Genomic DNA, 24,222 nt, shown 5'->3' with positions numbered 1-24,222 from the left:
TGTTTTGACTTTAGATACTTGTAAACCTTGGTTGCGTTTGGTGCTGCTAAACAAGAATGTCTGATACTATCTGAATTTTCCATAGCCTTTGCATCTAGTGATAGTTCCTCTGGGAACACATTTCTGGGCAGAGGAAGGAGGAGAAGGCCACTGGGAACAGTCAGCATAGATTGATCAAGAGTAAACGTGCCTGACCAATCTGATTGACTCCTACAATAAAATGACAGGTTTTGTGGACAAGGGAATGGGTGTGGATGTCATTTAATTGACTTTAGAACGTCTTTTGACACTTTCTGATAAGGCTCTTGTATCGAGATTGGGACATTACAGTCTGGATGGACAGACAGCTAGATGGGTGAAAAATTGGTTAGATGATTGGGCTAATAGGGTTGTGGTTAATGGGTTATCTCAGAAGCAGGTAGCAAGTGGAGTACTCTGGGGTCTGTCTTGGGCCTGTCCTCTTTAACATCTTTATCAGCGACCTGGAGCAGGTGATGGAGTCCACTCTCGTCAAGTTTGCAGAGGACACCAAATTGAGGGGGACCAGTCAGTAGCTCAAGGGCTGACCTACCATCCAGAGGGACTTGGACAGGCTGGAGGAATGGGATGCCAGGGATTTTATGAAATTTAGCAAAGTCTTGTACCTGGGAAGAAAACCCCCCTTGCAGCAATACAGGCTGGGCACTGACTGACTGGCTGGGCAGCAGCTCTGCAGAAAGGGACCTGGGGATCTTGGCAGGCAGCGAGCTGAACTTCAGCCACCTGTGTGCCCTGGCAGCAAAGAATGCCAAAACCACGCTGGGCTGTATCAACAGGAACATAGCCAGTAGATCAAGCGAAGGGATTATCCCCCTCTACTCAGCACTTGTTAGACCACATCAAGATGCTGTGCCCAGTTTGGGTCCCCCAGCACAAGAAAGACATTGATAAACAGGAGAGATGAGGCTGAGGGACCTGGGCTCATTCAGCTTGGTGCAGGGAAGGTTCGGGGGCACCAGAGCGCAGCCACCCAGGACCTACGAGGAGGTTTTCAAGGAGACTGGCCTGGGCTCTTCACTGTGGTGCATGGTGGGAGGGGGAGCGACAAGAGCACAAGCTGGAACAAGAAAGGCTCAGACTCAACGTAGGGAAACCCTTTTTCCCCATGAGGACATGCAAGCAGTGGAGCAGGTTGCCCAGAGAGGCTGTGCTGTCTCCGTCCTTGGAGGTTTTCAAGACCCGACTGGAGAAAGCCCTGAGCAGCCTGGCCTGACGTCAAGGTGACCCTGCTTGGAGCAGGAGGTTGGACTAGAGACCTCCCAAGCTCCCCTCCAGCCTGAGTTATCCTGTGACTCTGTGACCTCTAATATTTCTGAGTGTTTAACATTTTGGCATCAAGCATTTTTTAGATCATGCTCCCAGGTACTGTAAACCAGTGGAGCAAAAGCAATTTATACAACTGCAGGATTTGGTATTTCAAGTGTTCGAAAGCATCTGGGACAGAACAGCAGAGAGCTGCAGCTCTGTCTAACATGATGGCTGCTGTACATTTGTTGAGTGACTCTAGCAAGGCCACCTATGTCTCTGCTTTCAAGTTGCTGTGCTGGCTCTGACCCTACGACATGCTCTTGCACTAAACAGCACAGCAGAAGGCCACACGTTTGCAAGGTTTGCTGGGGGAAGTGGAAGGAGCTATTGATCCAGGCGCTTCTCAGTGCTTCCCTGCCAGAGGTTGCTCTCCTTGCCTATTTGCTGGCAGAAAGGGCTTGCGTAAGTGTGTGTGCTTCAGGTCAGACCGTATCAGCGGGGTTCATGCAAACTGGCGGTTGGTGGTTGCTGTGAGCTGGCCCCACTGATGCAGGTGACGTGAATTAGGAAACACTCGTGTGGTTGCTCAGCGGGGCAGATCCAGCGACAGGGCAGGAACAAGGCTGGTAGGTACTTCCGCGGGCACAGCTGGATCGGGAAGAGGGCAGCTCCCTGAGGCTGATGGCACCGTGCATGGCAGAGGGTCTACCTGACAAACGAGTGAAGAGGAACTAATGAGCGCTGAATTCACATGCTGCCTTACTGTGCCTTTCTCACTTTATGAGATGGTTAGATTGCTGCATGTCAAGGCCAGTGAGGGACTGAACCCTCCTTTTCTGAAACGCTCTGTAACGTATACACGCCTTGATTACCAGTGTCCTTCTCCCTGGCTCTCAGGAGCACGTTTCACAGAAGCACAGCTGCTACCCAGGAAATTCCAAAGTTATAGAATTGCCTCCTATATTTTATGCTTTCTTGCTTCACTTTGCTCCCTGAAGGATGCTATGCCTTCATCTGCTTCCTTCTGGACAGAAAGTCTCTTCGTAATGTCCTGATATTGTTCCTGATTTTTTTTTTTTTTAATTTAAGAGTTTGCTTTGGAGTTGTTTCTTCTTCTGTGACAATGTGTCCCCTGAAACTACTTTGTTCAGGTTTTTACATAATTTGCACTTATAAGTTCTTTCTGTGATGTGCAAAACAGCAAAGTGGTAGTTGTTAATAACAGTAAACCCATCGCTTTTCTATTGTCGTTGTGACTCTCCCAAACTCAGGGAGAATTCACTTTCTTGTAGCAGCTCGTAACAACAAGTGCGTAACAGGTAAGCGCCTACCGTCCTAGCGTGGCTGGTAAGGGCTTTGCGCCTGGCGAGTTCTGGACGTCTGGAGGATGGTTTCAGTCCATCCGTCACTGAACTGCAGCCACCTCTGCAACTGGGCAGGGCAAGTTTTGAACAGGCCACGATGCTCCTGATGAGGCTCTCCAGGCGGGGCAGGATCCGGTGCTGGTCGTCTGCAGTGGAAGCACGTCTGTGCTGTAAGGACGTGGGATGCTCCTGAAGGAGGAACAGCTCTTTAAATAGCAGGACTTTTCGGTGGCTGTAAACATCTGCTGACACAGGATCTGTAATCTCTCTCTGCTAGTTTATCTGTGCTATTTGAGTCATATGTAAAATCCGCAGCGGGAGGAATCACTGCGCATTTCTTGTTTGAATGGTAGTGGATATAGCACAAATACATACATACATATATATTTGTGTGTATATATATGTATATGTGTGTGTATATATATAAAAATACAGGGAGCACTAGTGCAGAAGTTGTGTGTACTCTGGAAAGCCAAATGGACCCTCCAGCGAGTACCTGGGATGGAGCCGTTCGGTGTTCAAGTGGGACAGCACTCAAAAGCAGAGGTGCCTCTGACTCCGGGGCGGCCTCCGGAGAGGCCCGAGCGGAGCGGGCACAGCCTGCCCCGGGAGAGGTGGCCACTCCTGCGGAAGTGCTCACCGGTTTGGAACCGCAGGCTTTCTTCGCCGGATCAAAGCGCTGGCTTTCATTAATCAGCTCGGCAATGTCAACAAATTTCGGGTTCTCGTTCTTAGGTTTTTTACGGGATATATTTCAAAAGCCTTTTGATCTTTAGTGATAGCTGCTTAGTAAAAGGCAAGTACACTTCTACAAAAAGAACCGCAGAAGTCTTGTTGTAAAGGACGATGTATTTAAAGCCCTGATCAGAAAACATTGAAAACACATGTTCAGTGGGTCCGTTGATTTCCGTGAGACTATGTGCGCTTACACAGTTGCTCTTAAGCTCATTCTTGAGCAGGATCAAGGTTTTAAAAAGTAAAATTGGGCGTGAAAAAAAATGCTAAATATCTACTGCAAAGGTCAGAGAATATTTGTGTGGCATCCAACACTAACAGAATACAGGCAGCACAAATCTTTACAAATAGGCATCCTGCTGGTACCAACTGAGAAGTAGGAGGCAGTTAGTGTCTCTCAATTGTAAGTGTCATTTGATCCCCAGGGAGGCGTTTAATGGATGATATTTCCCTACTGAGAGTCCTGTCTTTTCTTTCTGTACTTCATTAGTAGTACTTGAGGGTCCTCCTGGTCATAAAAAATGTATGCACTGCTTACCTGATTTTTCATATACTGTATTAGGAAAAAGGATGTAATTCCTTTAGAATAGAATACTTTGCCTTTAATTACAGGGTGTCTTCCTGGCTGCAAGCAGGTTTTCCCCATTCCTCGTTACCAGGCTAAAGGAAAGGAAAGAACAACACAGAGAAAAGGGAATAAAACCAGAATAAACTGAAAGGTATTTGCAAATTTGCTTGCCTCTGAAAATGTCCACCCCCCCTTTTTCTCAGGCTGCATGGCTTGGATGCGTCTTACGGATACTTAAGAATGCAGCTCCTATTGCTGTGGATGGGAAGCGGAGGCCTGACTCCCTCTGCGGAGGTGGACCTGTGATGTGCAGCACTCCTCTTCCTCAGCATGAATAATTTTACCCGTAAGTGAAACCCTGCAGCTGTTTGACAGGGTGCAGCAATACTATCCTACAGCCCTTGAAGAGAGGAAAATCATGAGTAAGGACTCAAAATACCACAGGGAGAGTTACCTGCAGTCATTTCAGATTCAAAACTCAAGCTGTAACAAAAATCCGAGTGTCCCCTTGGCTGCTCGGCAGAGATTGTGCCGACCCATCGCTCACCCCGGGGCCGGGCAGCTGCCACCCGCCGTCGAGCACTGGCTGCACTTGCAGCTCTCCGATTTTCACTCCATCTCCATTTTACTTACCACCTTGATCAACTCCACAGATATATAAATTATCTAGTAATAGAAACCCCTTATTTTTAATAGTCTAATTAAATACTATCAAACACTTTAACATGCAAATATAGAGCCTCCCAGGAATTGCTCTAGGTGTTGTGGGGATCAGTTTAGGAAGGAAGAAGTGGCTTTAGGACTGTGGCACTCCTGCCCTGGGCACGCTCCTCGGTGGCGGAGAACGTGTCGTGCCATCCATCACAAAACAGCGGCCTGTTCGGTCCCCAGCATGCGGGAAAAGGCTCCGACTTCAGTGTGCGACGTGGCAGAAATTCAATAGTGGGCCAAGAACCGGTTATAGCATTGGTGTTGGTTATCTAGATCTCGTGCTCACTGCAGACCATGTTACATGCTCGTGAGCGCTGTGATCTCCTGCTGAAACGTGGGCTCTCATCCTGACGCCAGACCGTTCCCACCACCCGAGGAGCTGCTCCTCTGTTTCGATATTGGCTTATTTTTGTTAAATTGAGCACGATCCGCTCTACTACATAGCTAGGGGTTGTAATAGTAATTTATCAAGATTATATGGCTGAAGGTAAGGGTGTTGCTATGTAATTAGGTGACTCTCATGGATTTTTAGATGTTTTTTCCTCATGGCTTAATTCAAAATAGTACAACAAGCACTTTATTTTAGTGTAAGATAAATATACTTGTGTCGGTTGCATTTTACTAGATTACATAAAGAGAGTCACATATAATTAGAGACTAGATTAAGGATAGGAAACCGGAGTGACAGTAAAGACCTATGGTGTAAGTGTTGTTTTGCTATTAAGTACCTGCTATTGATCTGATAAAGAGAGATTTTGTTGCTGCCATCTGTTCTCATTTTGTATCTAAACTGTAGCTGAAAAGACGACAAAAAGTCCTAATTTATGTAACCGGGAAGGACTAAGAGTGTTCATCCCCAGTAATGTGCCTGATCCTGCCAACTCGCCCAGCACTCGTGCCGCTGAAGCAGGGGCCTGCAGGACTGGCTGCTCTCGTGTCACGGGTGTTGAACAGCGCCGGGGGCCTCCTGGGAGCTTGCTGCCGGCCCCGCTCGCTCCGGCCGGCCACCCGTGTGCCGTGGGGCTCGCCTGCCGCGGGCCGAGAGCGTCTGTGCTCCGTGGCTGCCGCTGACTCATTTCCCATAGCTGGTTGGGGTGGTTCCCAAAACGACAATATTTGCACTGTGAACAGTATGTGTTTTTTATTGACTCTGGTTGCGCACTTCGCTTGCATGCCGCAGCGATGAGCGCAGAGGAATCACCACCAGAAAGGCTTGACGGCAGCCGCTGCCTGCCATCCCGGGAGCGTGGGGACCGGGAGATATTCCCATGCCTTGGGAGACACCTGCCGTGCCGTTCACCAACTGCAAGCTCAGGCTGCCCGCGCTGCGCCCACACCTAAGCTGCCAAGTCTGCAAAAGGCAACGGGCAGCCCAGCGCCAGCCTCACTCCGGGGGCTGCGGAAAGGGCCAGGGTTAGGCAGGTGGCCTGAACTGTTCCCTCGTCTTTTTAATCTTGAATTTTATGCAGGCGTCCACATCTGCCTTACTCGCCACTCTGAATCATGCACCGTATCTCCCCATGGCTCCGTTTTGCCTCCTGTAGACGGTGGTAATATCACTTCTGTGGCTCCCAGGACTGCTGCAAGTAAATGTGTAAGACACTTCTTTGGTGGGGCAGTGGTGGGGCCAGACGGGTCCTTCCCCCGGTATAATTTGCTCTTAGCCGTTAGTTGCTGTGCGGTAGTTTGCACACAAAACACTACGTATTTGCGATCGCTCCGCTCACACGTGCTGCTGCGGGAATTACAGGTGCTGATGAGGAGCTCCAGAAGCTTCTCGAAGAAGCGTGTTCCCCGTGTCAGCGGCCGCAGTTGAAAACTCCAAGTTTCCAGCGCTCGGCGAGCTGTCAGAGCCGAGATGGGCAGAATTTAAACCTCTCGGTGACAGCTGCAGGGTATCGCTCCTGTTTCCAAGGAAACTGGCACTGGCTCTCCAAAATCAAGGTAAAGTGTTGGCTGATTATCTAATAATAATGCTGAGCATTTGAATATGAAGTTCTTCACCTTCCTTCAGCTGAGATGATTTCCATTCCTACAGCATCCAGAAAATGCTACAGAGGCCCTGTGAATGCAAACCGCTGTTGCAGCCTGGGCTGTGCAACCCACTTGCCCGAGAGGAGAGACAGATTTCAGCCCTGACCCATTCAGTCACTGCGCCTTATGCTGTGCTGTTAAGATAAAGGGCTTAATTGTCCCCACATCTTCTGTGCAAGCTGGTACCATTGCTTATACGACAAATTAGAGAGTAACAGCGGGGTTTTTTGCTTTACCATGTCCTTCAAGGACATTTTTGTCCCTAGACTTGTTTCCTTGAAATAATTCTAAGTTGCATAAACTTCTTATCTGCTCCCACTCTTGCTTATCATCTGAATTTAATTGCTCTTTGGCGTTGCACTCCCTGAACTCCCGTTTTGAATCGGTGACTTTCATCGTTTTGCTGAACATTCCTTTTTCCAGGTCGCTGAATTCTGAGGTTAACAAAATGAATCCTCCTGCTGGTCCTCGTTACGTTCCGCTAGTCTCCTCGCTCTATCCCGAGCTGCTCAATTACCTTTTGTCTTCAACTGCAGAGGCATTTATTGACCCCACAGATCAGTCCTTTGTGCAGGAAGCAGTTTCATACTGGATTCAGGAACATGTTCGTGAGATTATTTCTTATACTTATCTCTCAATTTGCTAAGGTTGCTTAAATTTTCTTAGATAATTTGCTTCTTGACATGCTTTTTAAATGTAGTTCTCCCAGTGCCTATTTTTGCAAGAGATGTCTCTCTTTCTAACCTCTATTCTTTCCCATCTGCTCTTGAACTGTGTCTTCCACTATTTGATAGCTTTGACTTTCTACTTTGCTGCCATTTACCTTTTCTACCCTTCTGAATTATTTGGCTCCTTTGCCATGCCTTGTTCAGTTTAGGAAGAGAATGAGAACCAACTTTCTTCTGAAAGGGGTTTGTGCTGTTTTCCTCAAAATGTTTTTCTTAGACCAGCCTTTCACCCTTTGATATCCCTAATTGCATGTCGCCCTCTCTTTCACTGGGGGAGGACATCCACTTTCACCAGGCTTGGCATGGTCAGTCTTATCAGCTGAGACATACCGGGGAGGGCAAGGAGGCACAACGCCAAAGGAGTAACGCTCGTGGCCTAACATCACGATACCCTTTGAATCCTTCGGGTATTAATGACAGAGGAGGCAGAGCATGGATCTTAATCCGCTGATATGATCTTTGCCCTACCCAAATGATCCCTGCTTCAAGGTACCTGTGAGTCCTTCTCTCACAGTTGTTACCTTCATTAGGAGGGCAATATGGAGAAGGAAGGACATTTTACGCCTTCGTTAGCATGCCAATGGCCAAAGACAGTAATACCTTTAGGTGTATTATCCCAGGAAGGGTCACGTATCTCTGTCAAACTTAAGACTAAGCCCAAACTAAACTTCTGCCTGCAGAGAGCCACTGGGCAGTCTTTGCAGGGCCACCATTGCTCAGAACTGTGTTTTTCACATTGGATATCTGGCATTTCCAGTGCCCCAGGACCATATACAGAGCACATGGACATCCCAGAGCTAGTCACATACCTTTGACAGTTGCTCACGTGGCTGGTATCTCAGGAATAAGCAATAAAACTGCAGCTTCTGAGAACAACAGCTTCTTTGCTAGACTAAGGAGAGGCACATTGTAAACATGACTGAACATGGCTGAAGATAGGGGTTTGACACCAGGGCACCGAGCAGGAATACAAAGGACACCACTCCTAATCAACAAGCTCACTTATAAAAGCATCATTGCTTTAAAAAAACAAAACTGAAAGAAGTCCTACCTTGGAAAGTTGTTTTTGACAAAAACTTGGATTTACTGGTTCATTTGTTACTTTAGGTGATCCTAATTCATTTTGAATGTATCAGATTAATTAACCACAGAACCGAGCCCCTCTGAGGTCATGGCATTTCATTCCCAGGCAGAGGAACGGCAGTTCTGGCCTCTCTGAGGAAGCGTAGCAAACAAGTACCCCGAAATCCTAATGGTAATTCCTTCATGTGCAGGCAAGCATCTCCCATTCAGCGTATCTGAGAAATGATGTCATATGTGAAAACCCCCAAACCCCCAATACCCACAGGGTTTAAGTCAGAGGTGAGGAAGGTGTCAGTGGGAAGTTCAAGAAAAGAAATGGCTCCCAAGGTAGTTTTGTGTAAAAGCCTTTAAGGTGCTGTGGAAAGCTATATAGCAGGAGGCAAGGCAGGGTGCTGGTAGGAGAAGACAGTCTTCTTTCTACAGCCTTGAATATTGAAATCTGTTTTGCTGAGCAGCTTTAAGCTACTGTTTGTTGCATTTACAAAGAGAAAGCTTTGGTGCCTCAATGGGTAGCGATATAGGAAAGAGAAAGGAGGAATGGATAGCCCGAAAAAAATTGCTACTATAGAGGTTAGCGTCGCTTACTACTGCAGGGAAGTATCGGGGCTGTGTAGGTGTCCACAGCAGATGCTGCCACTCTGCAAAGCTCCCGTGAGCAGCTGGGTTGCCATCAGCAGCTCATCGGCTGTTATAGTGTCACAGAATCCCATGAACTTAAAAAAGAGATCTTTTAAGACAAGGGGCAAAACACAACATAATTGGATAGTCTGGTTCATTGGAAGCATGTAGGCTAAAGCTCTTCTCAACCCGGAAAAGTCAGTTCCTTTTTGGAACAAATATACATTCAACAGCGTTTTGGCTGACTTGTATTTCCGGTAATATTGTTGTAACATAAGAAAGAGAGGTATGTTTGTCTTAAGCATTTTCCTCTTTGAAACAAACAGCAGAAGGACCAGACAAATTACAAAGGTAGTGAGTTAGCAAACCTGCGCATAAAATAATCTTTCATAATAATAAAATGTTGCATTTACAGCTGTAAATGTATACACCCATATAATTTAAAAATATGAAGCTACTTTTACTGTGTTTCAGGTTCTTTCTTTCTTTCTCAGATCACACAATGAAACACTCATGTGCTTGACCTAGTAAAGTGGTTAACCTCATTGCATTGGCAGAAAGAAACCATCCATGCAGCCCTGAGCTTTTAACTCATCATAAGTGGGATAGTTAAATTCAGCAGTTAGTGCAACCAAAGTGAAACTGTATTCTTCACACTGTGTAAGTTTTGACTGGCTTGTAAAAAGACAGTAGAAGTTCATGACTCTCCCTGGCGGTTTCTTGAGATGACCGAAGACAACATGATCTGCAACATACTTGGCCACAGCCTGACTCCGAAGCAGAAGGCAGGTTTTTGTCAGACAGTGGAGAGAAGTCAAAGTCAGCTACCTGGAAAAGGAACATCAAAAAGATCAGTTTGAAGTCTAGGCCTAGTCTGGCTCAAGTGAGAGACGAGCAAGATACTTTGGGCCAGAAAGGGAACCTGGTCCTTAACCAGTTCTAGTCAGTCACCTACTTCAAATAGACTCTTCTGATGTGAACCAGCTGCACATACGGCTCACAGGTACTCTCTATAGGTATATTATTCATACTGTGGCATAATTTAAAGTGTATTAGGTGCTTTCCAAAGGTTCAAAAACATGATCTTTAATTTAGGAGCTCATGGTTATTATAAATATGACAATGCAACAAGTGAAAGCTACACCAGGGAGATAGGAGGGAGTTGGGTAGATAAAATTTGCATGGTAAAGTTGGGTGACAACTTAGTGCCACTTTAGGTAAATATTCACCCTTCCTTACTACCCAGCAAACCCTCCTACTATCCCAGTTCTTTCTTCCAGGTAAACGCTCTGAGGTAGACCACCTGGAAGGCATACGTCAGTGCAAGCACATGCTTGGGAACACCACCTAACTGCCCTGGCAACTTGCATTAGAGATGTCTTTCTCCCACAGGGAGCCAGAAACAGGCATGTTACTTAAAACGTTTGCCTGCGCTGTTCAGGTTTTCATGTGGGATAGACTGATCGGAGAGATACCAGGGGAACACTCCCACCTCCCCCACGTGTGCCTGGGGATTAAAGATGGGACAGGACTGAAAGGTATCCAGTCACTTATTCCATCTCCAAGCAAGAGTGAACAGGTACCTCCACGAGATCTTTCTGCTGTGTGTTACTTCGGAAAGTCGTGTACAGCACCAGTCCTAGCACCACTGAAACCAGGGCGATGCAGAGCAGGATGAAGAAAGCCGGCTGGATCCCTGAGAAAAAGCACAAAGGGACCCTCCTGGAGCAGTACAATACACTCAGAAGAGGTAATGGTGAGAATGAAACCATGTTTCAGGAGAAACTTCCACACTTTTTAGAAAAAAAGACCTGTGCACAACAGGAAACAAATTGTTCAGCCCAGACCACTTCTGGTCTTTCTGAACGCACAGAAGTGGGGATGTGCGGCTGGGGCACTGGGAGGTTGTAAGATGTTTCAGAGACCCGAGAGGGGCATGTGTGCGCGTGCGTGGGGGAGCCAGCGGGGATTCCTGGCTGGGGGGACAAAAAAAGAAATGGAGGCCTAGTAAAGCTATCCCTAAAAAAAAAAAAAAAAAAAAAGAATTGAGACTGCTTAATTAAGGGAGGGTGACAGGCGCATGTCTTTTCCTAGTTATCCACTCCAACTACAAGAGCAAGGGGCTATTTAAGCTGAAAAATATGTATGTTAATTCAGTCTTCCCACGCAACTCATTAGCTTCAAGACACTTTTGAGACTAAGAGTTCAGCAGGATACAAGAAGCTCAGAGCAATTACAGAAGGCACGTGACAGCCTCTCCTTTTGGTTCATGTTTTCTAGGTTTTTGAGGATCTATACTAATTTTCAGAAACCTCATCTCCAGGCCAGTTATTCCATAATTATCCCTGACATTTTTGAGACTGTCGGATTCCCAGACCTGGAGGAACCTCCGTGCTGCTCAGGCTAGCTGCACCTCACCTGTTGGCCACACTTTTATTTCATGGTATGTCTGCAACATGGTCACGCCGTTCTGCACCCTGACGCTGAGGCAGTACTGGCCGGCGGCGCGGAAGGTATGGCTCAGATTGTAGCACGAACCGTTAATCTCCACCAGATGGCATTTTTCACCTTCAAGCGGAATGCACTCGGCCTTTATAAGCCAGCATAATGCCAGCGGTGGGCTGAAATGAATAAAAAAACCCATAAAATAGATATATATATATTACATACAGTGTACATATATAAACACATATATATATAAAATTACATGAAAACCTTGCAAAAATTGCAGTTAAGAACTGATGAAGCACTCGGATAAAATAGCGTAATAATTCTGAAAACCACTGAAGCTAATCCAAGTACAAATAGAGAAGCAATTAACTGCACAATCGTTTGGTTTCTAGCATTTGACAGTTGAAAAAGACCTTCATAATGCTTCTATAAAACAAATCTTTCAGCTGACAGTTAAATACCTGCGTGGGTCATAGGCAGGCCATTGTGTGCAGAAAAAAAACCCCTTAGCCCTTCTCTAATAAAGATAAAGGAAATCTTTTATGGTTTTTTTCCAAGAGGGTATAGGTTGTTTTTTCTTTGTTCTTCTCACACTGTGGAGGTCAGTGTCTGTGTTGCTGAAGTACACCCAACACTTTTCTGATAAAAAGAAAGAACGGGAAAGAGTGCCAGATGAGCTCAGCGCAATCATTTGGACTAATAGCTTAGAAAGGTAAATAGCTTGCAAGGATCACAGGATTCCCCTGCACTAATAGAAAGGCTTTTATTTGCTACCAAGCAATCTAGGTGCAATCCACTTTACGGCCTTATGTCTTCTCACCGTGTTTAGTTGCTGTCTTTTATTTACATTTTCAGACCCTTGCTCCAAATGGTTCTGCCTGGGCTCATCTTCTGCACTACAGATTTTGATTCTGACAACAGGTAGAGCTTTTCTTTATCTCATCCACGTAGTATTTTGCTCCTTATCTCCCAGGACATTTTCTGCTGAAGAAAGCAGCATGTTTACATGTTTAGCTCATTTTCTAGCTTTATTTTTGATAAAAGATCTCTCAAGCCTTTGGCGTTGCTTTTGTATCACACGAACTCCCATCACATCAGCTCCAGCCTTGCTGCTAGTGGTTAGGTCTGGTAAGTATTGTCCATTCTGAACCAAGCTGGCATTTGTGAATCTAGAGTTTGCCTGTAATGGTTTCTGGCTATTCATATCTACTTGTATGCCATCTCTGAGACCCAATTCCTGCCAACGTACCATTCACTTTTTGAGTACAAATGGTGCTGTTTTGTCTAGTGGGGTTAGCTATGTCTTGGCAAATGACTCAGTGTTGGGTGCTGCTCCCTTTGTCCTCCTCTCTGCCAACAGTCCTCTGCTTCTTGGGGTTCTTTTTTTGGAAATCCACCATCAGGCCAAACAGCTTCCAAAAGCAGAATGCAAAGTGTCTCTCTTTTGGGGAATGAATGATTCCACAATCATGAAGAATTTTTATGGTAAAGGAGCTTTTCCAAATCATTCAATGGCATTTAAAAATGCTTCTGCCATATGAAAAGATCTCCTGTGTTCTCAATATCGCAGCTTGAGAGAGCCTGTGCTAGGATCAAGGTGTTCGTGACTCTCCTACATACCTGTGACTATACATGAATAGTCTCCCAAGTGATGCACTGGTTAAAAGCAAACATCAGTATGGTAATATTTCCCTCTTCTCCTCATTCCCAGATTCAGCTCTCTCTGGCAACTTTATTTTTCTCCTGCCTTCTCCTTATCCAGACTACCTTTTTCAATTTCTTCTTCTGCTTGGAGTCTCCCTGCCCTATTCATCTTGTGGCAACCTTTACTTTGCAAAAATAATTCCCCAAACCTACCACTCCCTGGTGCCAGCTGAGGACGGCTGCTGTTCAGCACGATTCTGAATACAGTTTAATGTAATGACGGGGAATCAGTCATGGAAAGAAGTCCAAAAGAGAGCTTTAAAATGTCATTTTTTCCACTATCTTTCTCTGGCTAGTTCTCTCTTCACCTTTTCTTTACGAAGATATAAAAATAACATTTGCTTTATGCATAAGGATTCTCTGAAGAGATATACATTTGAACATCCTACATTTCTGTAAAGATGTGGTCTCTTTCAGGCTGTTAGAGCTCAAGGTTCAAGGTATTTCTAAACAAGAACAAGTTATATTCAATCGTATTTTGTTCACAAGAAAACTTCTTTTTTTAAGAAACAGTTCTGCAGGGTGCAAGTGACAATATTTTAGGGAAGCAGGGAAAAAACCTAAAACAAGCATATAATGCTTTTTGGTAAAAGACAGTTATGTTAGCTACTTACCTGCCATTGATATGAAGAGATAAATTCAAGTTTTCCATTACGTGAGTCTCTCTGGAGCCAACTACATTAATACTTTTTACAGCATCTGAGAGAAGAAAAAAACATATCACATTCAACACACAAACTGAAATTCACTGGTTTTTCAAAGAGAGTTTATTTTCGTGGACTTTGTTGGTTTTAGCTGTATCACTGACATAAATAATAATACTATTTCGTCCCCCAAAAGAAAGGTATTAGCAGGGTTGCTGTAAGTTATCCGAATGTTCTGTGATTTCTTTTTAATATACAATTGACCATTTTGTTAATCTTTTACGTGTTTACATACATGACTATTTACTCTTGAAGCAGATAAAATAAGCATTAGGAAAGTCTCATTAATTTGATCTAATTTATTTTTTCAGGGAGAGTCAGTGTAAATTAAATGAACAAAATAAGTTATTATAAACATTTTATTGCAGATTTTAAGTGTGTGTGGGATTTTTGCAAAAGACCATGAAGTTTTTGATAAATGAAAAATGCTGATAATAGTTAACAGAAGTTTTGCACAAAAATAGACTTTTTATGAAAAGAATAGAGAAACAGAGAGAGGATTTTATATTTCCCTCCCCACTTTTCCTGGACTAGAAAAGTGCAAAGTCCATTTTGCAATGGTAACACTTAATTGAAAAATGTTGACCGGTTCACGCACATGAAGGAACGCCTGAGTTGTGTTTCCACATTAAAGTCTTAGACTGTATTGCTACGTATAGAGCAAATTCTGTTTTGAGTATGCAAAATGTTTCACAATTACCTAACAGCTCCAGAGCAGTGGTAAAATCGCCAGTTTTCTGCACAGTTTCCCTTTCATGTATGATGTTTCCAATTTGCTCCCATTCAGCTATCACTTTGAGATGGACCGTGCGGTTCCCCACGGCAGAATGGTTATAGTAGACAAAGGGCTCCTTGGTAATCTGATACAGCCTAGGTGCAACATAAAAAGGCTTATAATCAAAATCACCTCTTATCAAGTACTTGTATACTTCTGATGTAAAATTAAAAAAGGGATAAGCTCTAATATTTTTTCTTTATAGACAGTGCTACAGTCGGCTGTGATTCTAATTCTACTTTATGTCCATATCAATCGGGATTAATGATTGCGGCATTACACTGGTACAAAACCAAGGAAGTTACAGTCAGTATCAGGCCCAGAGCGTGTTTAACGTGATGCATTTTTGTTAATGAAACTCAGGATACTGCTACAGTTATTCATGGAATGGAATAGGAAGAGATTGTAAAATATAAAAACTACCTTTATAGCAGGTGGGCTATAAGCTAACTGAAGCACTTGAAAGGGAAAAAAAAAAGGGAAAAAACAGTTTAGTATTCAACCAAACCTGATGTTTCTACTCGCATACACACACTCCTGTTGGATATATTTTTGCATTCAGAGAAGAAAACTAACTGAATGTCTTTTCCTCCTCTTTACTGCAGAGTGGCGTGAGGGCTGGATACTACCCTACTACCCGCAGTTTTCTTTCAGACAGCTCAGAGCTACGCTGGATGGGTTGCTCACTTTTTCATTTTGCTGTTAGGTCAGCATTCAGGGTGTGTTAATGTACAGATCTGTATTCTTTGAGAGACCTATCAACCTTCAGAAGTTCCTTGCCCAAGATGAGGTCTATTTGTGGGCAGTTAATTGTGGTAATAACCACTCACTGGCCGACCACAAGGAGGAATACAGTTTCCATTTTCCTTAATGGACAAATTATTCTCGCATTCAACAACAACCTGCTGCTGGAGATTCCGCGGGCACAGCGACAGGCTAAAGCAACAGTCTGCACTAAGTAACTTCTTCAGTTATTTGTTCAGCTCATGGCACACAACGTAATACACCTAAGCACCTGCTTGAAGAAGAAATTTAGGTCTTTCAAACATCACCATTCTGTGAATACACATCATTTCTGCCCCCAAGGTTTCATAATCCACCTGGACGTTATGCTGAGTGCACTAACTGAAAAAGGTGTGTGCTTTGTGCTGTGATTTATTGGGATTTCTCTCTGCATGTGCGTCTGAATCAGAGTCATCTTGAATATTCATTAAAGAAAACAACGTAACCATACCTACCCTTCCCCAAAGTCCCAGTTGTAGACAAATGATGCTGACTTGAAGTAATCACTTGGGTCATGAAGCCAGAAAGAAATCCGGGTCACAGTGTCCGTGGACGAGCTCGAACCTTGCTTGATAAACGCACTGCCTTCTATCTGGGCAATGGTAAGACTCCCCGTGATAAATTCTGTGGAATGATAAGGTAGAGAAACAATGACAGCGTATATCGCTTTCCTAGCATGTGCTGGGTGAATATCAAGGCGTTATTTAAAATGTACTGCTGAAGTTTTCCTGTGCCACAGTGCAAGTGGTTAAATGTACTGTCTATCTATTACTCAGTGCTGTTATATGTGCTAGTGAGGCACAGAGATTAAATGATTTCCTTGAGATTATATAATTGGAAATGACAGACTGGCTAATATGAATAACAGGTGTGCTATACATTGATAATAAAGAAATTGTGAAATGTTGATTTTCATGTCTGCCAGCAATTCTATGCTCAAGTTTGTTTAGCTTATAAGTAAAGAGATGTTCTAAGGATTAGCAGAAATTGAGCTAAAAGCTTTCTTACCTATGAATAAAGAGGTATCATGATGATATGCTGATCAGCTCATTTAAAAATTAATAGGCTCTAAGTTACCAGTAAAACTCTTACCCTGTTAACAATTCCGTATATCTGGTTAACCATTATCTTGATGATGCACAAATAAAAGAATCACAATTACTGCTGCAGAATAGGGTTGATAATGCAGACCTAACTGGAATTGTAATTTATATTTTTTACTGGTAACTATCTTTGTGCCCCTATGTATATTTGTTATTGGCAACCACCCTTGTGCCCAGGGTAAGTGTCTTACTGGCAACTTCTATCTTATTAATATTACAATGAACTGATCAGCATACCATCATACCTCTTTATTCATAGGTTAGAAAGTTTTTAAATCATTCTCTTGTTTGGGGAAGGCAGAAAGACACAATGGGATCTTACCTTTCATTGCTATAAAAAGTTTCTATCCCTTTTGCTAGTGACGTGAGAATATAAATCAGTGCAAAAAGAAAAAGGAATAAGCAGATATTCAGCAAGGCAGCAATTTTTGAGAGAGAGATCTTATGTATACTTTTATAAAGGCTCATCCAGTAAGCTTGGTGTTTCTCAAAGAAAAATTGTGATAGCTATTCCCCAAAATGTCAGGTATGCCCTATGGTTAGCTCTTTTGTCATCACTCATGTCCTTTGCCGCTGCTGCAGAACATGGGATTGCTCTGTTTTGGAGAGCACAAGGAGAGCAGCTGGGATACATGGCTGGAGGGATGCAGCTGACTGTCCCTGCAGGAAGGGATTGTGGGAAGCTCTCCAGGGATGCTTCATGTCCATCCCTGCTGCAGAGCCTAGGTCACCACGCTGCCCCATTGGTCAAGCTGTCAAAAAGTGCGTATTTATAGTTATGAATATTCACAGTAAGATGCAGTTTCACAGAGCAATATTTGGAAACGCAGCCGTGACTCCACATCTCGTTTCAGGATGATCACTCTGAACTTTAAAAGAAAGTGTAACGACTCTGTTACATATTTTCTACATCGTGCAAAAGGTTCCAAAATAGAAGATTGTAAGTCCTTCTGGTCATCCTAGTACTAGGACTAGAAATGCTGGGCAGCAGTGCAGGCAGCACCGTTTTACAGGTCTGGGTACCACCGAACAGCACCGATGTGTGAACTGCAGCTACAGAGCGCCTGGTTTCTAGCTTGGCTCCCCTAAGCAAGAGAGGCAGGACACGGGCAGCACCACGCTCGCTTCCCGGACGCAGGGAGACAGCGTGGCCTGGCTGGCACGCTGCCTGCCCAAGACAGCTTTGCTCATTCAGATGCTAGCAAAGGTAGCAACCGCTCTGATGTGCCTTGAACTCCTAAAGAATTTAAGGAGTTGTAAAGAAGCTGTAGAAGTTGTAAAGCCATTTTACCTGTGATGTGCAGTATGGTGACATTTCTAGCAACAGGCCGACACAACCAGCAGTTTCTGTGAGTCACCCAGACAGATACAGGAAAAATGCCAGGAAATTCACCGGTCACATTGATCAGGGAGTGAAATTGCTGCTCTGACTTCTCAATGAGAATCAGAGGAGCATAAATCCAGTTAAAATGATACAAGTTTGAGGTGATACTGTCATTCTTCATACTTAGACTGGCACGAACAGTAGCTTGAGCTCCCGTTGTGATGGGACCATTGTTGGTGATTTCTAGATCATATTCCTCTGTAAAAATCAGAAGAAAAAAACCTTTGTATTGCAATTTTTATTTTCTTCACATTTTTACTGGTCAGCTGTAGTTACGTGATTCACAGGGACACTAACGCCAACTAAGACTTAACCACCTTTATTACCACGTAAAGGCCTGGAACAGAAACTGTTACGCGTGTATATATTTGAGCTCAAATTGGCAGCATTAAAGAACATGTTAGAATTGGTCCTAGAAATGTTAATAATAAGGGGCAGCCTAAACAAAAATGTTAATTAGAACATCCCAAAAACTTTGAAGAAGTTTTGTAGCCAGAGCTGGGCTATAACCTAACATTATGATCCGGAATGATCTAACACCATACTCACTGAACTTTCAGCCACTTGAAAAACTTCAGGTTCAAACCTAATCTGTGTTGTTTCAATTCTCACTCAAAACAATAAGGAAGAGTCACGTGGTGAAACGGATTTGTAGGGCAGAGGAAGATCCTTTGCAAAGGAAAAGGCAGGCCATGCCAACCTCGCTTACATAGACTAAGATCCAGTGTATGGGCATCCGCAGATGTGGACGCGTGTTCACTAGTGTTTTCGAAAATATTTTGGCATCCTATACCCATTTCCACTGTTTGGCACTTGGGTCCATTATGAAAATTGCATTCAGCATGGAAATAACTTAAACACAACAAAATAAAAGCAGTTGGTGCAGTTCCATTTCTGTTTATTGTTTTTTTTCCTCCTCAAAGCCAGGGCCGCAGTGAGGAAGTCAAAGGTGAGGACACAGCAAAACTCCCTGCAGCTACCGAAAGGACAAATTACCAACTTGCCTTAAGAAATCTCTCGTTGGGCAAAGCCTTGGACTGAAAATGAACTTTCAGACCCAGGCAGGATTTCATGCAATGGTCTCCTCTGTCAGCTCTGCTGACCCACAAGTTCCCCCCCCTGCTTCTGCCCAAGTACAAAAACTCGGCACCAGCTGCTTCTTATCTACGGTCTACTGCTAACTTCCCTTCCTAGGAAAGAACCAAAGATGTCAGCATAAAGGAAACTTGTACATTTGAAGCTGTTAGGTGCTACCACGTCCTAGTGTTTGATCAGTTCAGTCCACAAGGGCACAACAAGGGCTCTCGCTTCACGGCTTTCGCGACTGGAACGGCGAGGGGGTGCCGAGCTCGCGGCCCTGGGAAACAGCACTGCTGCCCTGCCTCGCTCGCCCTTATCTTCCCGGCTGCACATACACAGGCTAGTTACTTAGGCTCTTACAGCTACAACAGGCAGAGCTGGGTGAGGTTTGGTTTTACGGAAAGGATGTTAAATTCAGCTCTTCCACAGGTTGCATCCCCTGGTTTCATGCTGGGAAAGCACTTCTGTACTTCTTTTTCTGTACTACTTTGCAGCACTTCTGGCACTGCGAGATTAGATGACTTGCACATGTTAGAAAGCAAAACAAAATGCAACAACCGCTGAAAGCTGTGAACTGGGGGAGAGCTGGGAACAGCCTGTTTTCCGCCTCCCCCGCGGCGTACGCGGCCTCCTCCCGCCAGCGTCTGCCTCGCTGTTGTCTCGCAGGAGCCCAACGGGGCATCGCTGCGCCCAGCGCTGCAGCTCCAGGGCTCATCGTGCCGGGGACTCGGCTCCCGTCTGTCTTCCAGCAGTTGCTGGACGACGGCAGAAAGCAGAAACCTCCGAACCGCACAAGCTGCACTTCCCTCTCGCCTATGGCCTCTAGTGCAGCCTGCAAGCGGGGGGGAGCACCGGGGCCAGCCAGCCCCCGCACTGCCCTTCGTGCCCCCCTTCGAGCTGGGGTGCAGAGAAAGGGACCCCAAACATAGGCCCCTAATTTCACTGCACAGATTCCAGGGCTGGGTAAAGCCGGATGCAAAAGGACGGTGAACAACAACCAGCGTTATTTCTGAGTGAGACCCGCACTGTCACCTCGCACAGCAGAAGGCAGGTGCCGCGCTCGCAGATACCGAGCTAGCAGAGAAACGCGGGGACGTAACGAGGCCCGACACGGGCAGCTCTCCGGGCTCTGCAGGATCCGGCCGCCCGCCGCCGTGCTGCGGCAAAGCCCGCACAACCGGCCGGCGACCCCGCGCTGCCCCCGGCCCTCACCGCGGCGCCGGGCAGCGGCCGCGGGGCTGGGGAGGGGCTGGGGGTGCTGCCCGCTGCGGCGGCGCCCGCCCCGCCTTACCTGCCGCCGAGCCGGCGCGGCGCAGCAGCAGCGCCAGGCAGCCCAGCCGCACGAGGCCGGCCGCCGCCATGGGCGCGCTCCGACGGCGCCGCGGCCGCTGCGGCTCCTCCGCGCGGGCGCTCGCAGCCTGCGGCGCGGCCCGCCCCTCCCCTCCCCTCGCCCCCGCCCCGCGGGGCAGCCCCGCAGCGCGGCCGGCTCTGCCCAACCGCCGCGGCCCGACACCGGCTGAGAGGCGAGACCCGGCCCTGCCCCGTCCGTGGCGGGGGAGCCCGGCCCGGCCGCGGCCGCCCCTGAGGGTCGGGTCGGGGCAGCGCAGCGGGGCGCCGCGCCCGCCCTGCCCCCGCGCCGGCAGCGCCGCGCCCGCCCCCCGCGGCCGTGAGCGGCGGCGCGGGCGGGGCCGGGCGCGGCGGCCCAGGGGGCGGCGGCGGCGGCGCGCGGGAGGCGGCGGCCGGAACTGGGCTCGGGCGCTTCCGCTGCGCCCATGCGCCGCCGCCGGCCTCCGCTCCGGGAGCAACAAAGGAGGGAGCCGGGGCCGGGGCCGGGGCCGGCCGGGCGCGCGGTGAGGAGCGGCGGCTCGGCGGGGCCTAGGCCCGGCGTGAGGCGAGGCCCGGCCCGGCCCGGCCCGGCCAGCGGGGCGGAACCGGGCGCCGCGGGCGGCAGGAGGGGGCGGGCGGCGGCCTGAGGCCGCTGCGGGCCGCAGGGGCGGGGGCTCCGCGCGGGGCGGCCCGGGGTCTGCGGCGCCTTCCCGTGCCCCGGGCCTGGTGCGTGGCTCGCTGACCGCGACAGCCGCGGTGCCGGGGGAGACGCGCCCTCCGCAGTGAACCCAAACTGCGGCTTTGGGCAGGGCGTCCGCCGCTGTCGCCGCTCCCGCAGACTCACGCGCGCTTTGCGTTGCCCCCAGGCGCGCCGAGCTTGACTTCCCGCGCGGACGCCCGGCCGCGCCGCCCCGCCATGGCGTTCGTCTCGGCGCAGGGGCCCACCGTGGTGGACCAGACCACCCTGATGAAGAAGTACCTGCAGTTCGTGGCCGCGCTCACGGATGTCAACACGCGTAAGAGGCGTTTTTTTGCGTGGCGGGTTGCGGTGCTTCCGTGGTTTGGTCTGCGAGCGGGGCGGCGTTGGCTAGGCTAGCGGGGTAAAGGCGTGCTGGCTTCACTTTGGGTTTTGTTTGAGTTTTGGTTTTTGAAGAAGCAAAGTGATGAGTAATATTTGTGTGAGCCGATGCGAGAGAGCTGTGTGCGTGTGCAGTTGTATGACAGAGGGATGTCTGTGAGGGTCGTGTGCCTTATAACTGGGCGGTGATAGCTGGACTGATAAGATCTGATTGCTTCTTTGGTCAATGGACCTGGTGGCTTTTTACAACATAGTTTTACATTTAATTTCTTTTCCTTCAATTTCCATTTTCAGCTGATGAAACCAAATTGAAAATGATGCAAGAAGTCAGTGAGAATTTTGAGGTAATTCAAAAAAAGAATTGCTTCCTGAATGACAGTCCTTCTTGTGCTTAATGTATGTCCACTTGATTTCTCATCATATGTGGCTAAAAGCTTTAATATTAGTATCTTATGATTTATCTGGTTGCAAGTCATCAATGCTAGGTGTATATTAATATATGAAAATCTTTATGCTTCTGACTTGTTTAGAATTAGCAAGATCATTGAAGATTTATGGCTTTTGGACTTAGAGAACTATTTCATTCTCTAATCTTTTCTTGGTAAATGTTTAAGTAAAGGTGATGTAATAGATCTTTTTTTTTTTTTCCATTTTGCTCAGCAATCTGAAACCTATGTATTTGGAACTTTCTTTTACTTAATTCGGATGTATATTTAGTCCTCACGAAGCAGAGGACTAGACAGGCCTTCTGTGACTTTTCTGAATAGTTTCATAGCACAGAAGCAAGGGGGGAGCTGTCCGATGCAGAATCTGACATTAGAAGTGGAGACAGCTCCAGTGACCTTTTTTGCTTCGTAATAGACCATCAAGTGTAGATGAGCAGCAACGAAAACTGAGGTACAAGTTAAACCAGCTGTGTGTTAATAGAAATTATACATTTATTAAATACTGAGTTACTGTATGTCTATTTAGAAATTATAGAGAACTTGTTATTTTGTAGTGCAAGTTTAAGATCTCTGAATCACTGTAATTCTCTGTATCTAGTTAGTTACGCTGCCTTGAAAACGTGCTTGTGATAATAATGCCCTACTGTAATATACTGTCCTTATAAGCTTCATTTGAAGTGATCTCTGTTAGTCTGAGATACTGAGACAAAGATACCTGTTCCAGTGATGTTTAATGTCTTCAGATATTTTTCTGTGAGCTTTGCGTAAAGTTAGGTCCAACAAGTTGTTGCATTCCAGTGCTGTTTGTGCAAGGTTGTACCAATTTTCGTTGTTCCTGTGCTGTTAATGGAATTTGCTGTCCAGCAAATTGTTTGATTTAGTTCAGGTTAATGCAGAGGAATGCAAATTGAGCTAGTGTAACTGTATGATAAAGAAAATTAAAAGGCTGAATGCTTGTTTAGCTTGTATGAGCAAATAAGTAGACATCTGTGGTTGGCGTCCATTTGTGGTCAGGGTGGGCAGAGCTTAATGTTACTGTAAGTGACTGTCAAAAATGTCCTTTTGGAGTTTCAGTATATGTTTGTTTCAAAGATGGCAGGCCAGCCTAATTTGATATCTGAGTAAAAGAATAGTTGTAATGGCTTAGTCTAGTGGTTTGTCTGAAATCTGAAAGCTGAATTGGTTCTCTTTGCTCTTGTCGTCAGTGGAGAAGAGCTTGTTCAGTATTTGTTTTGATAATGTTCAAGATAGAGCAGTTTTCTTCTCTCAGAACTTGCTTGGTTCTGTAGCGCGGCCCTACCGATAAAGACGATGAATTGACTTGTGCTCAAGTACAGTTTTGTTTATATGAAACTACAAAGGAGCAAGAGAAACCACTGATACAGTGATGTTTTTCTTTACTTTTTGTTTTGTTTTTTTTGGAAGGGCGCAGAAGTTATTGTTGCACGTTGTTCTGTTAGCTGTTAGATGGACTCCTTTCATCTTCTGTTTCCATAGTCATAGTTTTAACACTTTTCTGTCACCTACTTCAGTTTCCAATAACTATGAATTTTATTAGGTTTCATTTTTTAACTTCTTTAAGTGAAGAAATATTTTGCACTTCTTAGATGTTTGTTGGAAGTTACAGTGTTCGAAGTCTGTTGGCTGCATAATTCATCTTGTTGTCCCTCTAGACAGGGATTGAACTGGATGTGAATTGATGAGTATGGAGGGATTTGAAGTGGGTTTAGGACTGAGGTGCTTCACCATAACGTTATCCGCTTGACCTTGACAGTTTCCGTGCTAGCTGTGTAAGGGTGTTCTTCTGGGACTAGCAGTGGATATTGCTCTTTCGTTCTAGTTTCTGGATGGTAACGTTTGATAATCTTGAATCTTGTTCCTTAGAAATGACCTGTTTCAAGGGAAGTTTTTTCTTCTCTCCAATTCTTCACAGAGATTCTGGATTCTAAATGGGGAGAGAGAGGAGAGTCTTCCCTGTATTTCCAGTCTCTGTTTTGGCATTTGCCTTCCTTTAAAAATTTCCACAATCAGCCTCCATTGCTGCTGTTTGCTTCCAGCAGTGTAATTCTGAACTTCATTAGAGCAGTGGAACTTCTAGTTTCTTGTATGGCTCAGAACAGCGGTTCGTAGGTGACAAGAGTGCTGTTAATTGTCTGCTCTTCGCTGTTGGGCAGAGACATTGAGAAGGTGTTTTCACAAGCGTAAGCTGGGTTCAAGTGTACTTTTCCTTGAATGGATTCATGAACCACTTCCCAAGCAT

The 24,222-nt window shown here is 46.0% G+C and overlaps 2 protein-coding genes across 6 annotated transcripts in view; one reads left to right on the top strand and one right to left on the bottom strand.

Annotated features, from left to right (window-relative positions):
• Positions 1 to 9,268: 9,268 nt before the first annotated feature.
• Positions 9,269 to 20,759, bottom strand: TMEM130 (transmembrane protein 130). Of its 2 annotated transcripts, none has more exons than XM_064520237.1 (8): positions 20,404 to 20,759; positions 17,940 to 18,230; positions 16,001 to 16,169; positions 14,688 to 14,857; positions 13,898 to 13,982; positions 11,547 to 11,749; positions 10,712 to 10,824; positions 9,269 to 9,956 (listed from the first exon to the last, which is right to left on the bottom strand). In XM_064520237.1, exons 1-8 carry the CDS (start codon positions 20,471 to 20,473, stop codon positions 9,780 to 9,782), a joined length of 1,278 nt encoding a protein of 425 aa, XP_064376307.1. In that variant the 5' UTR covers positions 20,474 to 20,759; the 3' UTR covers positions 9,269 to 9,779. The 2 variants fall into 2 exon arrangements, with proteins under 2 accessions (XP_064376307.1, XP_025971969.2); XM_026116184.2 differs by lacking the exon at positions 20,404 to 20,759 and adding an exon at positions 19,473 to 20,305.
• A 42-nt stretch (positions 20,760 to 20,801) lies between these two features.
• The window catches only part of TRRAP (transformation/transcription domain associated protein), a 102,337-nt gene continuing 98,916 nt past the window's right edge, over positions 20,802 to 24,222 (top strand). For all 4 annotated transcript variants that reach the window (XM_064520235.1, XM_064520232.1, XM_064520233.1 and 1 more), the window contains exons 1-3: positions 20,802 to 20,962; positions 21,305 to 21,454; positions 21,811 to 21,860. In XM_064520235.1, coding sequence (XP_064376305.1) covers positions 21,355 to 21,454; positions 21,811 to 21,860 — 150 coding nt within the window. In that variant the 5' untranslated portion in view covers positions 20,802 to 20,962; positions 21,305 to 21,354. The remainder of the gene's footprint in view (positions 20,963 to 21,304; positions 21,455 to 21,810; positions 21,861 to 24,222) is intronic.

The sequence above is a fragment of the Dromaius novaehollandiae genome, chromosome 14, assembly GCF_036370855.1.
Source record: "Dromaius novaehollandiae isolate bDroNov1 chromosome 14, bDroNov1.hap1, whole genome shotgun sequence".
Classification (NCBI taxonomy): Eukaryota; Metazoa; Chordata; class Aves; order Casuariiformes; family Dromaiidae; genus Dromaius; species Dromaius novaehollandiae.
This window is presented reverse-complemented; position numbering and strand designations above follow the sequence as displayed.